The sequence below is a fragment of the Meleagris gallopavo genome, chromosome 4 (genome assembly GCF_000146605.3).
Source record: "Meleagris gallopavo isolate NT-WF06-2002-E0010 breed Aviagen turkey brand Nicholas breeding stock chromosome 4, Turkey_5.1, whole genome shotgun sequence".
NCBI lineage: Eukaryota > Metazoa > Chordata > Aves > Galliformes > Phasianidae > Meleagris > Meleagris gallopavo.
The window spans coordinates 10,880,405-10,901,453 of NC_015014.2; the positions used below are offsets into that span (position 1 = coordinate 10,880,405).

General features: G+C 39.3%; 1 protein-coding gene and 1 long non-coding RNA gene across 2 annotated transcripts in view; both read right to left on the reverse strand.

Annotated features, from left to right (window-relative positions):
• Positions 1-17,787, reverse strand: part of ZNF827 (zinc finger protein 827) — a 79,065-nt gene extending 61,278 nt beyond the window's left edge. Inside the window, exons 1-4 of the mRNA XM_010709537.3 lie at positions 17,669-17,787; positions 17,198-17,514; positions 11,880-12,052; positions 1,053-1,533 (exon numbers count right to left, since the gene is read on the reverse strand). Coding sequence (XP_010707839.1) covers positions 1,053-1,533; positions 11,880-12,052; positions 17,198-17,514; positions 17,669-17,679 — 982 coding nt within the window. The 5' untranslated portion in view covers positions 17,680-17,787. The remainder of the gene's footprint in view (positions 1-1,052; positions 1,534-11,879; positions 12,053-17,197; positions 17,515-17,668) is intronic.
• A 340-nt stretch (positions 17,788-18,127) lies between these two features.
• LOC109367165 overlaps positions 18,128-21,049 on the reverse strand; it is a 51,189-nt gene continuing 48,267 nt past the window's right edge. Inside the window, exon 4 of the long non-coding RNA XR_004159474.1 lies at positions 18,128-18,208. This is a non-coding gene — a long non-coding RNA (uncharacterized LOC109367165). The remainder of the gene's footprint in view (positions 18,209-21,049) is intronic.

Genomic DNA, 21,049 nt, shown 5'->3' on the forward strand with positions numbered 1-21,049 from the left:
ACTAGAATACAACTTACATTCCATTTTAAGGAAAAAGGTGACCACTTATTCTCTACTGTAAAGTGTATTTTCTATCTCCAAAGTCTAGAACTTGCAACAGGGACTGACATCTCCTTGTGAAACAGAAGTTTCTTCAGTTTTCAGACATTTTCCTGATTTCTTTCTCTTTAAAAATTAAAGGCCAATTAAAAAAAAAAACAACAACAAAACCAACAACGTTTAGTATGTAGAACACCTCCAACAACACTCCAACAACAGCATGTCCACAATTCTGAATTCAGTCAAATCAATAAGAAAGCACATAAACTATAATAGATTTTCCCTAAGCACATTCTCCTCTTCATACTCTCACATACAAATATCATTCTCACAGCAACAACCTGACACTGGAAAAAAACAAAACAAACAAAAAAAAACAAAACAACCAAACAACAAAAAAAATCATTTTGCATTTGATATGGATTTCAATTAGAATAACAAAAAAATTAAAAACTGTTCGCTAATCTCTAGAACTACCTTTTTTTTAATGTTAATAATCAAGAAACGCAGTAACATTCATTCTTCACAAGCAGTGACTAGTTAGTTATTTTATGCTCCCTGAAAGAAAGGTCACCATTCATTTATTGTTCCTATTTAACAGATGGGTAAAGGCAGAGAAAAAAGTTAAGAGCTGAATTTTCTAATGTGCTGGGTGCTTGTGACCCTTGGTGATTTTAAACCAGAACTACAAGTAGTTAGCATACCTGAAAAATACACCAAATGAGATTTGCTGAGACGACTGTCAGTGACTATTAAAGCCTGGAAAACAAGTTTTCATTCCCAGTTCCAGGTTTCAATAAACAGCAAAAGCCCTCTCTTTTTGTCTTCTCCCACTTCTTCCCCTCTTCCCTCCATCATGCACTTTTCTTTTTATCCAAAAAACAAGAAATTATAAGTTAAGAAGTTGCAATGCTTTGCTCCCTGAAATTCAATGACTTAGCAAACCCAAGGCAAAGGGTTTCTTAGCCCATAGAAGGAGCAGCTGCTGCTGCTGCTGCTTGCTGCTCAATTACCTGACAGCTTCATAAGAAAATCTGATGCCATCTTGACAGAGATGTCTTGGCTGAATAGTGCTGATGCTGTACTGGCCACAAAGTCAGAGTCTTTCAGCTTTGTGTTGTTGGGGGCTCTGTCAACAGTACTAAGAGCAAAAGGTGCAGCTGAGATGCCATTGTCATCTTTGGGCTCTTCTTTCACTAGTAAAGGTGGAATACCTCCACTAGCCTGCCCAGCCACATCAGATGTTTTAGATACAGATGCTGATCCCATAAGGTCAGGTCCAACTCCTTCCCTCTGTGGTCCCGGGCAGGAGTCACTATTTAGCTGTGGTGACCCCTTCACCTCAGTTTCTGGTATTTCCTCCTTCACTTTGGATTCTGTCCTGAGGAAATGCTGATGGCAACGCATATGGAGTTTCAGGCTGAAGTGGCGGGAGGAGGTAAAAGGGCATAGCTGGCATTGAAAGGTCTCACCCCTGTCTTGGTGCTGATGAACCTGGTTCAAGAGGTGAAAGATAAAAGCATGTGTTAAGCAGAGTAGTTTACTAGCATTATAGAAATCTCAGCTCCATACTCCTCACTGTTTTAAAACAAAAAATTTAGCTAGTGAGTGAACTCTGCATTCTGAGCACTTGGAAAGAGGTCAGATACTAAGAACAGCAGGACTCTCTCACATATAAGAAACATCTGTTTTCGTATCATGGAAATGATGGAAGTCTGCTTTGGGTGAAACAGATCCCAGTGACCTGTCAGTATGTAAAAAACTTTCAAAATATAACTAGCAACTTCCTTGATTAAAAACAAAACTAAACAAAGAAACTCCAGAAGAGCCTATTTATTACATGTTCTGCTAAGCACGATTATTCTGTGTAACTCATAAATAAAAATTGTTCAGAGGAACCCAGCAAACCATCGTTCTGCACAGCAATATCCACCATCCATTTATCTATCGTTAGGGTAAAAAAAAACCTAACACCTGGCAATACCAAGGCACCACTGAACCACTTGAAATTAATTCCACTGGAAAATAAACTGCTCTGTTATGATAAAATACAAACAGGAGCGATGGTGTCTGTCAGCTAACTCTATAAATCCATTAAATCAGTTAATCCCACTGTCCTTGTATTTTGACTGCAGGCTCTGCCTCATAGAGTCTGCGTGCTCCAACATGACTGCACAATGCTCAGAACCCTCAGGCCTCATCTCAATACCTTTTAAAGAGAACTCCATCCATCCATCCATCTGCAAGGGTTTATGTATTATCTATGAGGGCTGCTCCAAAAGTAATGCCACCTATTAATTACATAGGCCCATAACATCAGAAGCAGATATTGGTGGTATAGCAGTAGAGATTGAAGCTTCCTGACAATACTCCATCAAATTTTTCATTGTGTGACAGAGGGCATCAGAAGAGCAGTGTGACAAAATGGCATCTGGCGTGGAAGTGCATATGACACAAAGATGCGTCACTGAATTCCTGCATGCAGAAAAAAATGGCACCCACTGACATTCAGTGATGCTTGCTGAATGTTTATGGAGACCTAACAGTGGATGTGAGCACACGGAGGTGGTGAGTGGGGTGTTTCAGTGGTGGCAGGGCTGCCAGTGGGTCACCTTTGCTGGTGCAGATTTTTGCATGCAGACCTCTTGTTTGTTGCTGGTGAAAATGCACAGCTAATGGTAGTGACTGTTAAAAAAAAGCCTTTTCAAGCTGAGAATTTGCTTTATCAAGTAGTGTTATTGTGCTCTTTCCAATGTTGTAGTTTCCAAGGAAATAAACAGCAAGCATCACTTTTGGAGCATTCTTCATATTTAAACAGATACACTCATTAATATGAACTACGTATAAGCAATTGTACAACACACAATTTTTAATTAGCACATTACTCATGAAAGGAAAAGAACAATTGAGCTCAGCATAATAGTGGCCAGTGCATGGAAAAGTTTTTTCTCCATAGCTTCATAAATAAATTTTAAACCTTCACATCAGCACTCAAGGCTACTCCCTTCAGGAAGACTGGCAAATACACACACTTGTCCCTTACCAACTGCCGACAAGTTATCAGGACAAATCGGCACCAGAGTGAGCTCCACATATTCACATATTCACTTGTGACTTGAGATGGCTGGAAACATTTCAATAAGACAGAATTTTTATTGGAAAGTGGCCATTTGTTGAATGCAAAACATTTCACCTGAAACACGGAGGGCTTCAATGAACCCTTAGCAAATCAGACATCATTCCCTATCCAGCTGGGTGGCACTCTTATTCTAAATTCTCTGGGTTTGGCTCAGAGGCAGATATGCCAGAGAATCAAAGCTCGCTGCTGAAGTCTAGAAGTCCAAAAGCTCTGAGAGCTCCAGAGCTCCAGCTCCAGTCAAAACTCAGCTTTCCATGAGGGAGCTTGGAAGGCCTAGCTCTAGTTAAGGCTTTCAGTACTTTCTGATTTCCCACAGTGCTGAGACCAACATCCTGAGAGTCCTGGTGCAGGCTGTGGGGGCAGCTGCAGCATTTTCCAAATAAAACTGTTAAAATTCTGACTGGAAGAAGTTTCCCACAGTAAAAGACTTGGCCAGATTCATTCTTTATATAGTAAGAGGAATTCAGTCACAAGATGACATCTACCATTCTCTACATACAGTGGACTTGAACACATGTCCCCAAAAACGTGAAGTTGTGAGACCTCCTTCTTTTAGCCTTCTTGGCATTCAGTGAAAACATATTTCACTGGTGCTGTGTCAATTTGCATTCAGTGGTTCCTCAAGGGCTCTGGAGATAAGGTGCAAAACAAACAGCTACAGAGAATTTCTTTTGGTCTGCCACTTTATAGAAAGACATTCTCAGTATTGCATAAGCATGACATTTACAGACAAAGTAATTTGGGAATCTTAAAATTGCACCTGACAACAACAACAACAAAAAAATTAGAACGGTCTTAGGTTTAGCATTAGCTTTTAAAGCAACAATCTTGCAGAACAGCAGCAGCACAATAATTTCAAAACATTAATAGGTTACAATGGAAACGCCAACCAGGCTGACCATCCTCACTACTGGAAACTGGATGGTCTGTAAGCACAGCAGTATTTAAGCAATTTCCTTCACGAAGAGCACCAAGATGGTACTAATGGTAGCAAGCACTCTCACCATGGCAACTTTCTCTCTTACACCCACTGAGATCTTGTATGCCAGAGCTTGTCTCCAGGATCCCCACCAATCAGCATTTCCCTGCCTACATATTTAACCACTTCTTCTGGAGGCCCTGTATCAGAGCTATCAATACGATGCCTTCGTAGGGCTGTCATCACTGCAGTTGGTGGAAAAGTCTGTGTGGAAGCCACATTCTCTGCCCAGGCACACGGCATGACACCCTGCAATATCTTACGAGAATCAATGAGAATGGGGAGACTGATTCATCTGAATTGGATTTCTCTCCTGTCCAAAGACAACAGCAGTGTCACCAATTAATTTCTCCTATAATGAAGTACTTTATAGCTTGTAGCCAAGGAACGACAGAATTCAAAACCAAACATTTTCAAGCTGTTGGAGCAGGTCCAGAGGGGGGCTCTCCTATGCTATAAGAAGAGTAGAGGCAGCAACTGCTTGTTGCAGAATAAACAAGAAACTCTGTAGAGCTCCACAGAAAGACAATCACAGGAGAGATCCAGGTCACACAGCCCAACAAGGTGCCTTCTCCCTCCAGCAAATGGCTCTTACACTGTGCTAATGCTACCCAAGCCACCAGATGTCCTCTGCAGACTCAACCAGGCTACTGCTGGTAGTGGCAGGGCTACTGCAATGGGAGATGGATAACCCCTAGCATGGATAATCACTGCATCCTGAGCCAGCTCCTATCCCATGCTGACAGCAAGAACCACAGGCAAAAGGAGACGAGGGCAACTGAGAAGTTTTCTCTCGAGTCCCAGTTTCTATCTTCTGAGTTTGCCTCATTTAATTGTGGATATTCTCCTTGACTGTGCAAAGTATATCTTTATTTTAACTTTACTGCCTTCCTGGTCTCAAACAATATTTTGCATTTCTTCAGCTTTTGTTGTGTGTCACTGACGTAAGCTTCAACAGGCCTACACAGTTCTTACAAACTTTAGATGTGGTTTGGGAATTTGGGTACAAGTTAGTTAAAGAAAATTTTTTGTTTGTTTCTTTAATTTCTCTTGCTGCCTCCCCAGTCCCACATTTTAAGAATGATAAAAAAGAGTCAGCTCTATTTCTCTTCTCTACCACATGCATTATTTTGATCTCACCCTCTTTTTAGACTTGCTAGTCCCATTCTTTTTACTTTCTTTTTCAAAAGGAGAAGAAAGTTCTTGCCATCCCACTAGTCATTTTCACTATCATCTTTTAAAACACCTTCTATTACTAATATATCTTTTTGATACACAATATGCATCAGAAGTGAGATCAAAAGTGGCAGCACACCATACGTTTATAACAGCGTAATATTTCCAGTGTTCAGTTCTACTCTATGCATATTTGAATATCTAACATACTTTTTAACCACTGCTGCATATGCCAAGAAAAGGTTTTCATTGAACTGTCTGCAGCGATATCCAGATATTTTCCCTGAGTAGTTACAGTTTGCTATTTTAAAGACAGTCAGGTGCGTGATTAGTTTAAGACTGCTGTTTCCAAGGCAAACTACCTTGTATTTGTCAACAATAACTTCATTTGCCTTTGCATTTGTCTGCCAGCAAGTTCTTTTTATTCCCTTTCAAGTTCTGCCTTTTCTAATCTTGATTCATTGTAGATAAGATTGTATCATTTACAATTCTCTTACCCCACAGCCATCATTTTGTGCAGATTACATTTGTTAAAATACACACAATTCCACTCTTAGTAATGGAACACCCCTCTGATAACCTTTTGTCATGATTAACATTGCTAGTTTCTTCCTACCTTTTGTTTTACCATCTCTTGGTAAATTTCTGATTTGCCACAATACATCAAGTTGCTTAATTTATTTGGCAGCTTCTTGATGAGAAGCTTTGCCAAAGGCTTTTGTAAAGGGCAAACAAATTTCAGCTGATTCTCAAGTCCATGATTTTCTTGACATGCTCAAAACATCTTAGTGGAAGAACACATCACGTTCTTTTACAGAAGCCACGTGTCCCTATCATATCACATTACTCATATCATTGTATGTTCTGTTACATTTTTTTCCTCAACATACTAATATTTCTGGTATCACAAGCAGTTGGTTAAATCAACTTTTCACCCTTATAAGCAACATCCTGGCCAGTTTACCAACCAGTTAAAGTGATGTGATCCCACCTACCTGAAAAGGTGGTAGGGCTGAGGCAAACAGTGACATAGGCTAATCCTGCCATTTTATAGCACCCATCAGGTAGATCTTCACTTGCCCCCTTCCTTATATTTGGGAACAAATTCTCCCTTCCACTTATGAAGCACTGGAAGGGAAGGTTTGGCATTCATCTTTCTTTTGTGGAACTTGAGGTTTTATTGCTTTCTGTTTGTTTGTTTTGTTGGTTTGTCTTTTTTTTTCACACTTGGAATAAGAGGAGATATTTTTCTAAGAACACTAATCCCTAAGCAAAATCAGGATGTCGAGTGAGTGAGAGTGAATGTTCGCTTCTGGCTACTCACTCTGACTTACTTTCAGGAATTTAGTTAGCAGCTTTTTCTTTACCTATTATAGGTTTTCTTTTTCTAACTTACTTTCTTTGATGCAAACTAACACTTTCATGAGGGATATCTGTTAAAATAAAAACAACTACAACCTGTCCATTTACCATACTTGTCCCCCCACTATTTTTGCATTTGTTTGTTCTTGGTCAGTTGGCTCTTTTTCAAACATTGTAGCAAAATGTATTCTACTAAGACCGCATTCGGATACAATTGAAAGGTCTGTATTTTGCATCTTCCAAGTGCACTCTACCATTTCATTTCTGATAAGTTCCTTCATTTTCAAAATATTGCATTTCAAAAGTTTAATTGTAAGACACTAGTTTTGGTATGATCCTTCACCTCAGGATACGTACACTATAGCGTACTTTCTTTTTGAAACTGTTTCCTTGCTTTGCTAAAAAAATGAAGGAAAAAAAGCCTTTCTGCAAGACTGGACTACATATTGAAAATATTGCAATAATATACATATATAACACGTATAAAGTTATTTTATCTTTAAGATTTTAAGACAGCTATGCATTTCACGTCTTACTCTTGCACCATAAGCAGAAAGTGCCAAGATTAAAAGGCAAGTATTTTAAGTAGCTTGTGGCATATATCTGTGTCTCGGGGCACAGACTTCTGTTGCTGGAAAGCTGCGTAAGTTTGCATTACCTCCCCTCAGCTGAGGTGAGGTAATGGAATCATAGGAGCCTCCCGTGGATCTTTACGGTTAGCTTAAACAAAACTAAACAGAAAACTCTCACATAAAATACAGCCAATCTCTTTCTCAATACAGTGAAGATGCTTTAAAGTAACCTGTTCTGTCTTTCACCAAAATGGATTATGAATGATCATTCAGTCTTCTGAACTTTGCTAAGAAAGAAAAAGAGAAAAACAAATCACTAAGGGGCGAGGGGAAGGGTAGTAAGGACCTGTTTACATTCTTCAGAGTCTTTACTCATTCCCACTATTGTGTAATCAACAGCCCTCCTAATCAGTAGGTTGACTATAATCCTCTGAATATGACAGAAGTATTAATCTTACATCACACTGCATAGTCCTTCACAAGAAACAGAAGCAGGAAGATAACTGTGTTCAAGCATCTCACGATCTACTTGCTATTGCATTTGCCTTTTCTGCTAAGTTCAATCTTCCATTTCTTCATTTTCTATCACAACATCATGCTTCAGCACATGTTCACAGCACCAAACTTCTTTTCCACTGCTAGAAGAGTTGGCTCACTCATTTCTGCATTATGTCTATATAGCAGCACAAGGAACAGTTATAGGTATTATTTTTGGCCATATGCTCCTCTTCCTTGTTCCCCTTTCCAAGTACTCAGGCTAATATCCTGTTGCTTTCTTGGAACGTATTTGCATGATCTCACAGGCTAACCTTCCACCAATTGCAGAGGAAGATATGCATATGATCCAAAGATACCAATTGGCCAAAATCTGACTGATGCTTGTGTTACTGCACCAGTAAAAACAGAAAGGCCTGACAACACCTTCCTAAATTACACCACCCCTTTCTGTTGCCTTCTGCAGCTTCAGAACTAGCATTTAGGTTAGTTTTTTCACTCAAAAAGAAAATAACATAGTCAAATTGAGCATGCATTTAGATAAATGGAGAGGAAGACTTGCCGCCTGCCAGGACAGGACACCTCTCTCAGATGCCCATTCATTTTTTCTGTCTTTACTTTCAATACTCTTTAGGCCCCAGGAAACCACGCTATGATACCAGAATCAAATCCTGAGATGTTACTCTCAGATTCCTAGGAAAAAGGGCCAAAACTTGTGGTTATGCAAGCACTATAATTTGTCTCCAAAATAGACTAATAAAATTCTGTCCCGTGTCTATTTTAGGATTTTTCTAAGGTGCCTATCACTGTGGAATTTAAATGCCATATAACAATTATAAATGAAACTACATGCCTTAAAAGGCAATTCACTCAGTCTGTCTTGTTCATTGCACGGAAACATTCCTTCCGTTTCCCTTCTTGCATTTTACTTCCTTGCCCTCAGTTGCGAGCTGGCCAGGCAAAGTGCCTGGAAGAAAGCTTGCATCAACATGGTGGGTAGCACATGTAGATCTGAGCATGGTCAGGGCTGGAGTCTATCCAGCTCTCTCCTTATTAAGATTTTCTTCAGCAGGAAACAAGATATCAAAAATGTTGGCAATGTTATATTCTTGGCCAATGAGTTTGGTGTGTTATAACTGCCGGAAAATAACAGATTATTTATATTATATAGACATTATTCATTAACCTAAACATACACAGAAAATGGGAGTCCCATATGAATACACACACAAACCATTAACGGAAATGAAACTCTAAACTTTCAGATTCAATGGAGAATGCCTACAAGAACACAGAAAAAAAAAAAAGGTACTCCAGCTCAGATCTACGCTGCCTAAGAGGAAATAAAGACAATATTATCAGATTTGGAAGACTGGAGCTGGACAAATATCTCAGCAGGTTTTGTCTGTCATCCTGATCAATGGAACATAAAATTTAAAATTAAAGAGCAGCATTAACAACACCAAAAAAAAACCAACCAACACTGAGCTTGTGATAACATAGTAGAGTAAAAAAATCGACTTATAATGACAAACACCATTCCTAGCACCATAATTTTGCAGTCTCACCTGCAGCTGCTGTTGATTCATGGGGAGAAAGAGAGGAATGGAGAGCTAGAGGCAGCTGTGACTTCATGGGGTTCCTGCCAGGAAGGAGATAAGACCAGGTAGCTCCCAGAGGATTTGGGGACAATGAAAAGAACCGAAATATCCAACTGAGGTTGCCAGAATACGACATCCTAAATCCCAGCTGTGCTGTACTATTTCTGATGTGTATTCACTCAATTTTGAACACTGTTGGTTTATATATATATATATATATGTGTGTGTGTCTATGTTCTAAAACCTCATATTTATTTAGATACAGATTTTAAAGCTGCACGTTTTTATAATCAGAAAAGAAATTTGATTTTTTATTTTTAATCAGAAAAGAAATTTGATTTTTTATTTTTAATCTTGGTATCAATTTATACTTTTTATCAAAGGGAACTCGAAATATATCTGACACTGCTGTTGAACTAATGACTAACATGTCTATATTTCATTCATCTACTACTATGCAAATATTTCAATTTTACACAAACTCTGACTTGATAGACAATGTTTTTATGAATGGACTACGTGAATGAAGAAGTGTGTGAAACCTCTGGAAATTAAGCTAGAATATTATCTTGCAAATATCTGTACTCATGATTTTATGCATCTATTCATAAGACTGCAACAAGAATAAAAGACCAAATACTGGCCAATTAGTTTTATAGAGCAATTGGCTTCATCTTAAATAAAGCAGTTTTACTAGCAAAGATTACTGAGTCCATCACAACCTACATGACTAGACTGCACTGACTGAGGAGACGTAGAATATTACCTACACAATAAATCTAAAAGAGACTCAAAATGAGCTCAAAGCAATAATCACCATACTAACAAATAATAAATACTACTGTTACATTGTTTTTACTAGGAGTTTGTTTTAAGACAACATGGGTTCAGTTAATAAAGGGGTTTAGGTTAGGCAGGGAGCAGAGAAGACTGCAAGGGTTCAGAGAGCCACCATCCTGATAGCACACAGAGACAGTGAAAAAGTTCAGGATGCTGGATGAAATCACATCTGTGACCTTCTACAGAAATCACCACATGAAAAAGTAAGCATAAGCCCTTACCCTGTAAATAATAATTCCAAAAAGGTAAAAAAGGCAGAGATTGAGAATTTCTGCAGGGAATAACAGAGACGTCTTTCACAAAACACGGGACAATAACAAGCCTCTGCCAAAGAAGAGCAAATTTTCAGGTGATGCATGCCTCTGTGCAGACTGTCAACAACTAAAAACAAAAAACTTCCCTTGTTATACTTAGTTCTCATTCTTTCATGTCTTCTACTTAGGATGGCCATCTGAGCCCTCTAATCAACACTGAGTACCAAGTCTTACAAAAAAAAAAAAAAAAAGTTGCAAATACCAAACCTATTTGGAACTGATTAGGTTCAGCATAATACACTAAGGATGCCCAGGAATTGTGCACTTATTTACACTAGCAGAAGTAAGATGTTAACTTTCAGACTTTGATAGGATGATTCCAGACCAAGCAAGGACCTGAAATGCAACATGATCTGCTATTATGATCACTGGAATCATCTGATCTAACACTTAACAGTTACTCAGGCCTAAGCAAGGCGAGACTCCTGTCCAGCCAACTCAAGATTTTGCAATTGCAGCACATTAAAAGTTGAACTGGCATTCCTGTCCCCCCCATACACTGAGAGACCTGTTGTCCAAAACCAATAGAATACAAACTGTAACAAAACATTTCACTGATATTACAATAGCTCAACAGTATTAACAAAATAAACTTTTTACCCTTCCACTTCTTTATCCATGGATTAATGGGCCAGGTACCATTTTTATTTCACCAAGCATGCCCTACCGTATGCAAAGATCAGGTACTTTGTGCTTTGCAATCATACAGTACTTCTGCTAAATAGACTTGTTCTTCTAAACTTCTTTTACATTTCTATAGTTCTCTATATCAACGCGAATGTTGGTTAAGCTTCTTTAGGAGTCTAAAGCGTAGGCTGAATTAAAAACATATCTTAAGTTTAGTAAAAACACTTCAAAACATAACATTACGGTATAACTTCTTTTTCATCATTTTGGATGCTTCATTTCTGGAGTATCTGCAGTTAAAAACCATGGCAAGAATAAAACTAAAACTGCAGAGCTGTAGGCCAAGTTTCTACACTCCGTTAGTGTATTGCAATGGCAGAAAGATACTAGCATGCATCCTGAAAGCAGAACCACTGTGTTTGCTTGGTGTCACATCTCAGCTAATGTCCCCGCTTCTGGTGGTTCCAGGTCCATAACTAAATCTATCAAAGACAACTTGTGCTGCATCAAGTGGGCGTAGACAAGGCAGTTTCCACACAACATAAAATGGAAAGGCAAGCAAAGGAAAACAATTTATTCTTTATCTATTTCTGGTGTCTTTATTTAAATAAAGACATAATTATAGCATTAATAGTGAACTTTAATTCTTGCAAATGCCACTGAAGTATGTTTGTTGCACTATCATTTCTTGATTGACAAGTCAAATGTTTTGATAGTCAGTAGCGCTCCCCTTACCTTCATGTGTGATTTGAGATTGTCCTTACGCGCACAGCGAAACGGACAGAGTGGACACTGATGACTTTTCAAACCTGTATGAATCACCATGTGCCGTTTCCAGTAACTCTTCCTCTTGATAACCAAACCACAGATTGGACACTGGAAGGGTTTTCCTCCTTCTTCTTCTGAGGCTTAGCAGAAGGGGGAAGAGAAAGAGAGGATCCTTTACACACACTTGTTGAATGCTTTTCTCCTGTAAACGTACTCAAGATACCATTTTTCAGTGCTAGAATTTCATCTGCAAAGGGACATAACAGTCAAACAACAACACGTACCAGAAATTTCAGTTCCTCCCCCACATGTCCCTTTCCCAGTTAATCTAGTTTTTCTCCCTCTAAGAAAGGTCACAATAATTTAATAAAGGTTAATGTCCCAAACATCCTCTGGCTAATCAGTAGGGGATGCCATTCTGTCTCACCTGGTGCTAATGTTCCTTATAATTTAACAGAACTGAGATGGATGTCTCTCATAATCATCACTTTTCAGCCTCATTTCCTATCAAATGCCAGTTGTAGTCGGGTATGGAAAATATGCTTAATTGTTCAAAAATGATCCATTCCCATATCCGATGGTTAGCCAGGAGAACATGGGGGATATAAAACACAGAGCAATTCATAGCTTAACTGATAAGCATGCTGGCATTGCATCCTAGATATATTTAACCGGAGAACTGTTTAACTAGGGCTCAAGCAGATGCTGCTGCAACTTCAGCCATCAGGAGTCCTAGGGTCATGGGTTTCCTTCTACTCTGCTAGCTACCAGGGCATTAAATCCACTGCCTTCCGAAACATTTTCACTCTGCTTTACTATGCTAAGATACTAACAGGATTTGATGGCATTTGTCAAGTAAATATGGTTAGTCCACTGTGTGTGGAACCATATCAAGGCTGATGGAAAGAGAAATTCCTTGCTGCTGATCATACACAAGTAACCATCCATTCTTTCCCTCATTACAACTTCCTCTGCTTACTACAAAAGCTTAGAATTACAACAGAATTTGAAGCCTTTTATCAAGACTGCTTTCAAATATCCAGAGTTCAACAGTGCTTATCCCTCCTATCTGGAATGTCTCTCAGAACATTTCACCTCATTTTTATCAGTTATTTCCTTCTGATAAGAATATAGCAAACACCAAATTCCCTTGATGAGGAACTATATAGTAAAAACCTCCAGAAAGATTTATCATATCCTCAAAAATAATTCCTCTTACTAAGTAGGAAACAAAGACTATAATTCCACCAATTAGGTACTAATTATCTAAGTGCAAAAAAAGGACACATTGACAAAGCATGTACTTTTGCCATTTTAGAAATTCTATTCATGAAATTTTCTATCACACTTATTATCAAAGTGTTCCCCTCTCTGAATCTCTAAAGATCATGCCAAAACCAATGCTATAATTACTTGTTTCACTTTTTTAGCATCTTTACTTACTTCTTCACAAAAAAAATGTGAGAAAGACAATACAAAGAAATACATATTGTTAGCTTTTTTTCCCTATCATTTATTTCCCTTCTCTCGTTACCTTTTCTCCAGCATCTGGCTACCATGAAAGATTCAGAACAGAAATGTGTAACAAGCCTTCTATTACTATTTTTCCTGCCCACTAAAAATAAATCTCCAAGCAAGATGAACCAATAGCAATTCAGCACTTCACAAAAGAACTGGACCAAATGCCTTCTGCCTTCTGGGCGGCGTGAGGAGGGGCTGAGCAGCTAGGCAGGAAGGGAGGCAGGCAGGTCGTGCACACACAGCCACCGTAAGCAAGCCTTAGGGTGAGGAGCAAAGGGTGGGTATGGTGGTGGGCAGCGGGGCTGCAGTCTTTTGTCAAGATACGGTACAACATGTGGCTCTTCTGGGAGTGAGTAATGGTGAAGCCAAATGGCAGCCCACCACTGCTGGTGGATGTCATGAGTGGCCCGAGTGTGCTAGCAGTACCTTTGGTGAGCAGCGGCTCATTTCAGCTTTCCCTCTGCTTCTGGGCCTTCAGTGCATATAAATATCTAAAGGGCAGGGGCCAAATGGATGAGGCCAGGCTCGTTACAGCAGTGCCCGGTGACGGAACAAGGGGCAACGGCACAAACTACAATACAGGAAGTTCCATACAAACATGAGAAAGAACTTCTTTACTTTGAGTGTTACAGAGCACTGGAACAATCTACCCAAAAGGCGTCTCCTACCCTGGAGATACTCAAAACCCACCTGGACACCTTCCTGTGTAAACTGCTCTAGGGAACCTGCTTTAGCAGGGGAGTTAAACTAGATCAGAGGTCCCTTCCAGCCCCTATGACTCTGCAATTCTGTGATTTCACCAATAATAATGTTAATTAATGGTGAATGGGAATTACATCGACCCTGTTCAAAGCTCAGCCATGTTAGCTCTTTACTTCGTATACCTTAGCAAAAGGAAAAAAAAAATGGTGTCTTCAGCTTTCCTTCATTTACACTGACATCTATTTTATGTCACACAGCATCAATTACTTGAAAAAAAGTGAACTGAGAATTAACCAGGAAGAAAATCTGGGAATAAAACTGCAAGCATTGCAGACAAAAAGTTATTACCAAGCAAATATTCAGTCAGTTAAAAAAAAAAAAAGGGTCTGCTGCCTATACTCTTTCAGAAATGATATCAGAATTTTAACAGAGATTACAGACTTCCTTTTAAGTTTGATCCAAAACATGTAAGCACTTAATAAAGCTGGCAATATTAGCAAATTGACCGCTAACAAAATTAGCCTTCTCTTTACCATTTCACTCTAATCCATACAAGTAATGATCAAGCCCACCAAACCCGACCTGCAGCATCATTGTGATGATGTTCTTGTAAGTCACAGCTCCAGCCTCTTGCCTGAAATATGTCTGACCAAACAGCTCAAAATCACAGACAAAAGAGCAGCAGGAATACTCTTGTTATTAACATCTGCTTCAAAATAACCTCCATCTTTGTTGCTCCTCACTTATCAACATATAATTAATCTTACAGAGTACTGATCTTATAACCAAAGCAGGACGTTGCTGGTGGGTAAGTAAAACAGATTTGTAACAACAAAGTAAAATCACCAGTACCTTAAATACTCTAAGCACAATAGGGGAGCAAAATCTATGCTTACTGGTCTGGGAACAAACCAAAAACCCTAGGTCTCAAGAAGCAACTAGACACACAATAACAGATTATAACAGCATTATAAAGTGAAATATTGGTTTTTTGCTTTTAATGCCATCAGGTCATAAATGCAAAAGAAATTGAGAACGTGTGACATTTATTTTTATGGTAAAAATACACATGCTCTGCTACCCTACACAACTTTTTACAGAATTTTCCAATCAAAGGTCACTTCTGACCTTTTTGACTAACAGTGACTTTTTTTTTTGTGAGCTCCATTCCTCCATGGCCAAAGGAAACAAAGAATCTGGCTTTCCACAATCAACATCAACAAGATATGCTAACCAGCAGCTTGCCTTTTTGTTTTCAGTTGGTTAATTATTTAGAAAGGAAAAACTTAATTGTGTAATAGAAAACCGACTTAGAAGATCTTTTGTTATGAACATTACACTATAAAGTCAGCTTAGATGCCAACTGGCACTGGCCCAGCGCATATAAACTGAAAGGAAACGCCCTTCCTCTTGGGATCCTAGTCCCATGTATTATAAAAAATGAATAGTTGTTCCTTGGTTACCAAGGACCTGAGGCAGTCGGCCCCTATTGTTATCTTTCAGCAGTACAGTAAGCTAGGGCCTTCAGCAAAGAGAACAGTTGCTAGGAATTTGCTGCATCAGAGCTGGTTTATGAAGTGCTGGTACTACCAGAGCCAGAGCATTCCCCTAGTATAAGCTGCACAGACAAAGTGCACAGTTTGTTAGTTGAACACAGAACCCGGACTTTATTACAAATATTTACCTTTCCCTAGTGAAAAGGGAGAAGAGCTGCTTTTTTCCCAGCAAGAAACAAACTAATAACTACAAATAAATTTTAACCTTTCTCCTTTCCTGTAAGAAGACCAGTCTGTATCAGAAAGTTGCATTAAATTAACGCCCAACACAAAGGGGCCTTTTTTTGGTTTAGCTTCTATTACTCTGAAAAGGACTTTATTTAAACAAATGAGAACCTTATGCCAAGACCCAAGGCAAGGAAAGTTTGCCACTTTAGCTTCCTTAGCAAAATATACCAGCAAAGCCCTTGCAGAACACTTGCATCTTGCAGCAAAAAACTGCTCTCAGCTGCACCTCATCAGATCCTTTTCCTACAATGCCCACATCAGGCTCCCCAACTGATTTGCTGCACTTGTACAGTCAGGCTAACGTTCCTGACAAATTCAGACTGATGCAGCTCTAATGTACTGAACCAATTTGTGCACCCTGTGAAGATACCTGGTGAGCTTCCTTATTCCCTACAGGACAATACCAGTGGAGGAAGAACGCTGATATTAGACATGAGAAGTGTGTATTTTCTACTAGAAATACATACTACTGATGTGAACATTTAATAAAAAGAGGTGAAAGAAATCTTGTTTTTCCTAATTTTGAAGATGGATAATTTATGTTCTCCTGCATGGCCTACCAGTCCTTCAAAGCTTTTGTCACCAGGGCTATTTTTTTTTATTCCCCGTAAGCCCAGTTCCTTGGATGTCAACAGTTGGAACTGGTGGAGAGAAGGCTCAAGTGAGAAATGGTCTTGTTGAGCTAAATCAGAGAAAGGCAGTTCACTTTTTTTTTTTTTTAAGAAGACAAAGCTTTGTAAAAGACTGAACATGTGAGATTTGTTCATGCTGCAAAAAAAAATTTAATGAAAAGTGGCAACATAATAATATACTCTGGTAAATTAGGACAGGGTAGTAAGCGATTGTACAAAAGTCCATTTGTGACAGAGACAGCAGGAGGGAGAATTCTTCCTTGTCCAGTATTTCAAAAGCACTAGTTTTGTATATGCTCACTGATACTGTGAGCTCCCTAACAGGGATTCTTTGATCTTCTCCATTAAATACTTCTGTGGATTTATTTTGAATGTGGTGGGGGGGGGGAAATGGCATTGTATGAAAATTTAAAAAAAAAAAATTAACTGAACTGAACCCTTATATCTTTCAAAGAATGGAAACATTTGTGACAGTTGGGTCATCAACTGGTATTTCAAAAAGCTTTTCTATTGTTTCCCCACAGTACTTAATTATTGTTCTCATAATACACAGAGTCAAAACAAATCCAGACCCATTGAAGAGATACTATATAAGGCTATAGAAAAACAAATGCATTCTATTTAGTTGCTCAAACCATATCCATACCTGTACTTGTGGGTTTGGATGCTCTTCCCTTAGAGACTGGCAGTAACAATAATTCCAAAGACTGTGGTGGAGTTGCTTTCTCTTGCTTCATCTCTGAAAGCTGCAGGGGATCCTCAGCAACCAGTGATTTCTTCTTCTCTGCCAACAGGGTGCCTGCAGCCCTTGCAGCAACCTCTTTGAGCAGGGCAGCTGAAGAGGTCATAGAAGCCAGAGAAAGGAAAGAGCTAGCTGGAGGCGGGTGCTCCTGCCCAGGAGTCATGCTTCTTTCACTCACTTTTTTTGATAAAGCTGCTAATGTGGAGCTGGCAGACTGAGAGCTAAAAGGTGAGGAAAAGGATTCAAATCTTATATTATCTTCCGTCCTTGAAAGAGATCTGTCCTGCAGAACAGCATTGGCTGCGGCTTTCAGTTTCAGGATAGCTGAATCGGGGGACAAACCACAGGTGGTGGTTGAGTTTGGCAACCACTTACCTTGATTCCATATAAAGTGACTACTTGCATTGTATTGGTCACTTTGTTCCTGTTTCTCAGCTAGCTTTCTGGCAAGCACGCTGAGCTGCTGGGCATGGTGAGCAGGTGGAGAGAAGGAGAGATTTGAGCCAAGATTTACAGGGGACTCAACTCTGCCATTGACTGTAACAGCAGCATCCAGCTTGAGGGAGCCAGCCTCCAACAGCCGCCTCAGGTTACTACTCAGTGGCTTATTTGAACCAGGAGGCTCTTCCTCACACAGAGATGACGCATCAGGAGAAAGGTGCTCTTTGCTCTGTAATGTGTCTCTTAGTGCTTCATTTTCAATGGTTCCCAACTCCGCTGTGTTGCTGCTAGGAGTCGCACTTCCCAAAGAGGTATCTGGGGAAGTGGACTGATCTCGGATTCTGTCTTCAAGAGACAACTTAAAGTTCTCCTGGACTTCTCCATATGATGCTTCTGAAGGAGTCTCTGAAGAATTTCCAAACCAGCGTTCTTCTTCACTGAGTTCACCTTCCACTTCTTCCTGTCTGGTACCATCTGTATGGAACCAAGAATAACAGTATTATTTCCAAATCTCTTCAAAGTAATTCCTTAATATAGAGCATATTTGGCTCTGCACAAGTCTCCTGAATAATCACCTAACATTCAACTGAAGTGCATGGACTTGGCATCAGTCTGGATTAAGTGATCAGGGAAAAGTGTTTTGAAAATGAAAAAGGGTTCATTTGAAGACAAAAGCATGGAAGCTTGTCATCGTTCAGTCTGTGTGACTAAAACAGCTAAAACTGCAGCAATACAAACATGCCACAAATACATACCATGGCACCACTCATACATTGCGATGATTACTAGAGTAGTTTGCACATCCCGCAAAACGTTACGATCTCTGGGGTACAAAGCAAGGATTTAATAGGCCCAGAAAGTACTGGATACTTGAGTCTCAGCACAGATAACAGGCATGCTTTCAAAAGCAGATCAGCTGTATAGCTGTTCAAAGAAGTTTCTTCCAAAGACTTTAAATCTCAGCCCAATCCTGCAGTGACCCCTATCTAAAATATAATAAAATTTATACCAATAATACACACTTCATGTCTGAATAGCTGAAATGACTAATACATGAATGCAAGCTAAGGCTCTAGTCTCTCCAATTATTTGGAAGAGAAATATTGTACATTTAAAACCCTTTTTTTATATGTATTACTTGTTTTTCATTTGATTGTCACTCCTCATCAAAGTTTCAAACTACATATAGATATATATTTAAATATAAATTGTTGGTCTCAATGCAATTAGTTATATTTTCTCTTCTGGGTAATTGTACTACATCTAGTTTCTCCACAGACCTAACTGGCAGTGTTTATAGAGCTGTGTCCCTAGGTTGCTCTTCTTTCTCTAAGGTATGTAAAGTAATACAGATGTGACCGAGGCTTTTTGTTTTTTTTGGTTTTCTTTTCCAGATCTTGCAGGCCAATCAGAATATAGTCAAGAACAGCAACAATGCCAGAACTGAATTCATGTTATTGTCTCTTGTCAGACACCTCTCACATTTCTCACTCTTAGACTCAGTGTCCCTAGCTACAAAACAATCTTTGTAATCACACTACAGCAAAACAAAAGGACTTAATATAACCCTCCTCTGACATTCTGGAAATAAGCCTGCATGATATGTATTGTATCTATAATCATGTATTATTTCTAGACTCCTTATTTAATTCCTGCAAATTGCAAAGCTTGGAGAGAAGTTGACAAATAAAATCTTACGTTTGTATTATTACTTTGATCCAATGAACGTAAGAAGGAAAAATCTAGCCAACTGCTAGATCTACATCTTAAATGTAGAGTTAACAGCATACAATCTGAAGGCAAAGTTATTTATTTTTAGATGTTACATGCAATATGAGGAATAGTGCCTCTTAGTATAAGTTTCTTTTACTCAAAAGCTCTTGAATTTCTTTCACCGTTTTAAGACCCTATGGAGAAACGACTCCGTTTCCTTAGACTAGTATTTTAATTAGAAGATTTAGCATCATTGCTATTCAAAACAAAACCAAGAAAAACCCAAAGCACTTATCTAAAATTATTTTGATGCCACCCAAGTTAACATCACAGACACAGCAATGTTAGCAGCAGCTTAAGCATAAAGGCCAGTATCAGGTACATTCCAATAAAGAAGAAACATGCAAAACAGTCACGTCAGCACATAAGGCAGCTTGCAGGAAAACTGAACATATTCCCTCTTCATCCTGGAGCACTACCAAGTAACCTGAGAGATAGCTACAGAGCTGAGTGCAGCCAGAGGAGAGATCTGTCCACACTTACCTGAAGCAAGCAAATTACGGACTGGGAGCCAAGAAAGCATCTTGCTGGCACTTTCCTTGACCTGACAGACCAAGAAGAGGGCACAGCAGAGAGCTGACACCACTGCACAGCTTTGGAGACAGAGCCTGCCTACATCCTACCGCTTAAATTCATGTATGTTTACGTTTGTCTGTGTTAAAACATCCTCCCCGCACCAAAACCTCTCTCTCCGTGTCTCCATTCTCTGTCCATAAATAATAAGGGAGAATTGTATTTCCTTCCTCTCAGTCATCAAAAAATTACAGTTTGAGGGATAAATAGGTTTCTTTTAAGAGAAATTTCCAATTTAATAAACCTCCAAATTTCTCTGTTCCTTGACACGTACCTCTTCCTTATGTTGATGATTCCTAGATGCAATCAGTCCTTTAAAATACCTGTTAAATAAGACTGTTCTTAAAAATCTTGTTCATCCTACTTGCACTGGAACTTAATTCTTCCCTCTCACCTCTATCAGTTTTTGCAGTAACCACAAAAGAAACGTCCCACCTATATTTTCACTATCTATTCTCCTTTCTACGGCTGACAACCCAGGAAATACTCACAGTAGGGACACTGGCAAATTGACAGTAAGGATGTGGGGTGTGGAACCACATCTGCTCTGGCAGAGCCACAATACGGCCTTCTTTGACACTAACACAAATACACAATATCTGGAACTAAAAAAAGACAGCAAAGGCAGACAAGACAGTAACAGACAGTAACATAACTTGGATCACTGTTCTTTTCCCAGAGATACACATTCTCCATCGGTCTTGCCCATAGTAAGGGCAGCCAACAGCATACTATTGACAGGGAGCTGCGGGAGTGAAGTTCTTATCTTTTTCACTTAAGAGGTTGCCATCAAGGCCAGAAATTCCCTTCAGCGTGGGCAGTGCACAGAGCTCCCCCTCCTGTTGTTCATCTGCCTGGACCTACTCAAGCTTGCTCAAATCTTCCAAGTGGTCTGTACAAAAAACATGGGCAAATTTCCTCTGCGGCATCTCTAATCTAAAATCCAAAATCCAACTGGACTTCTCTTTT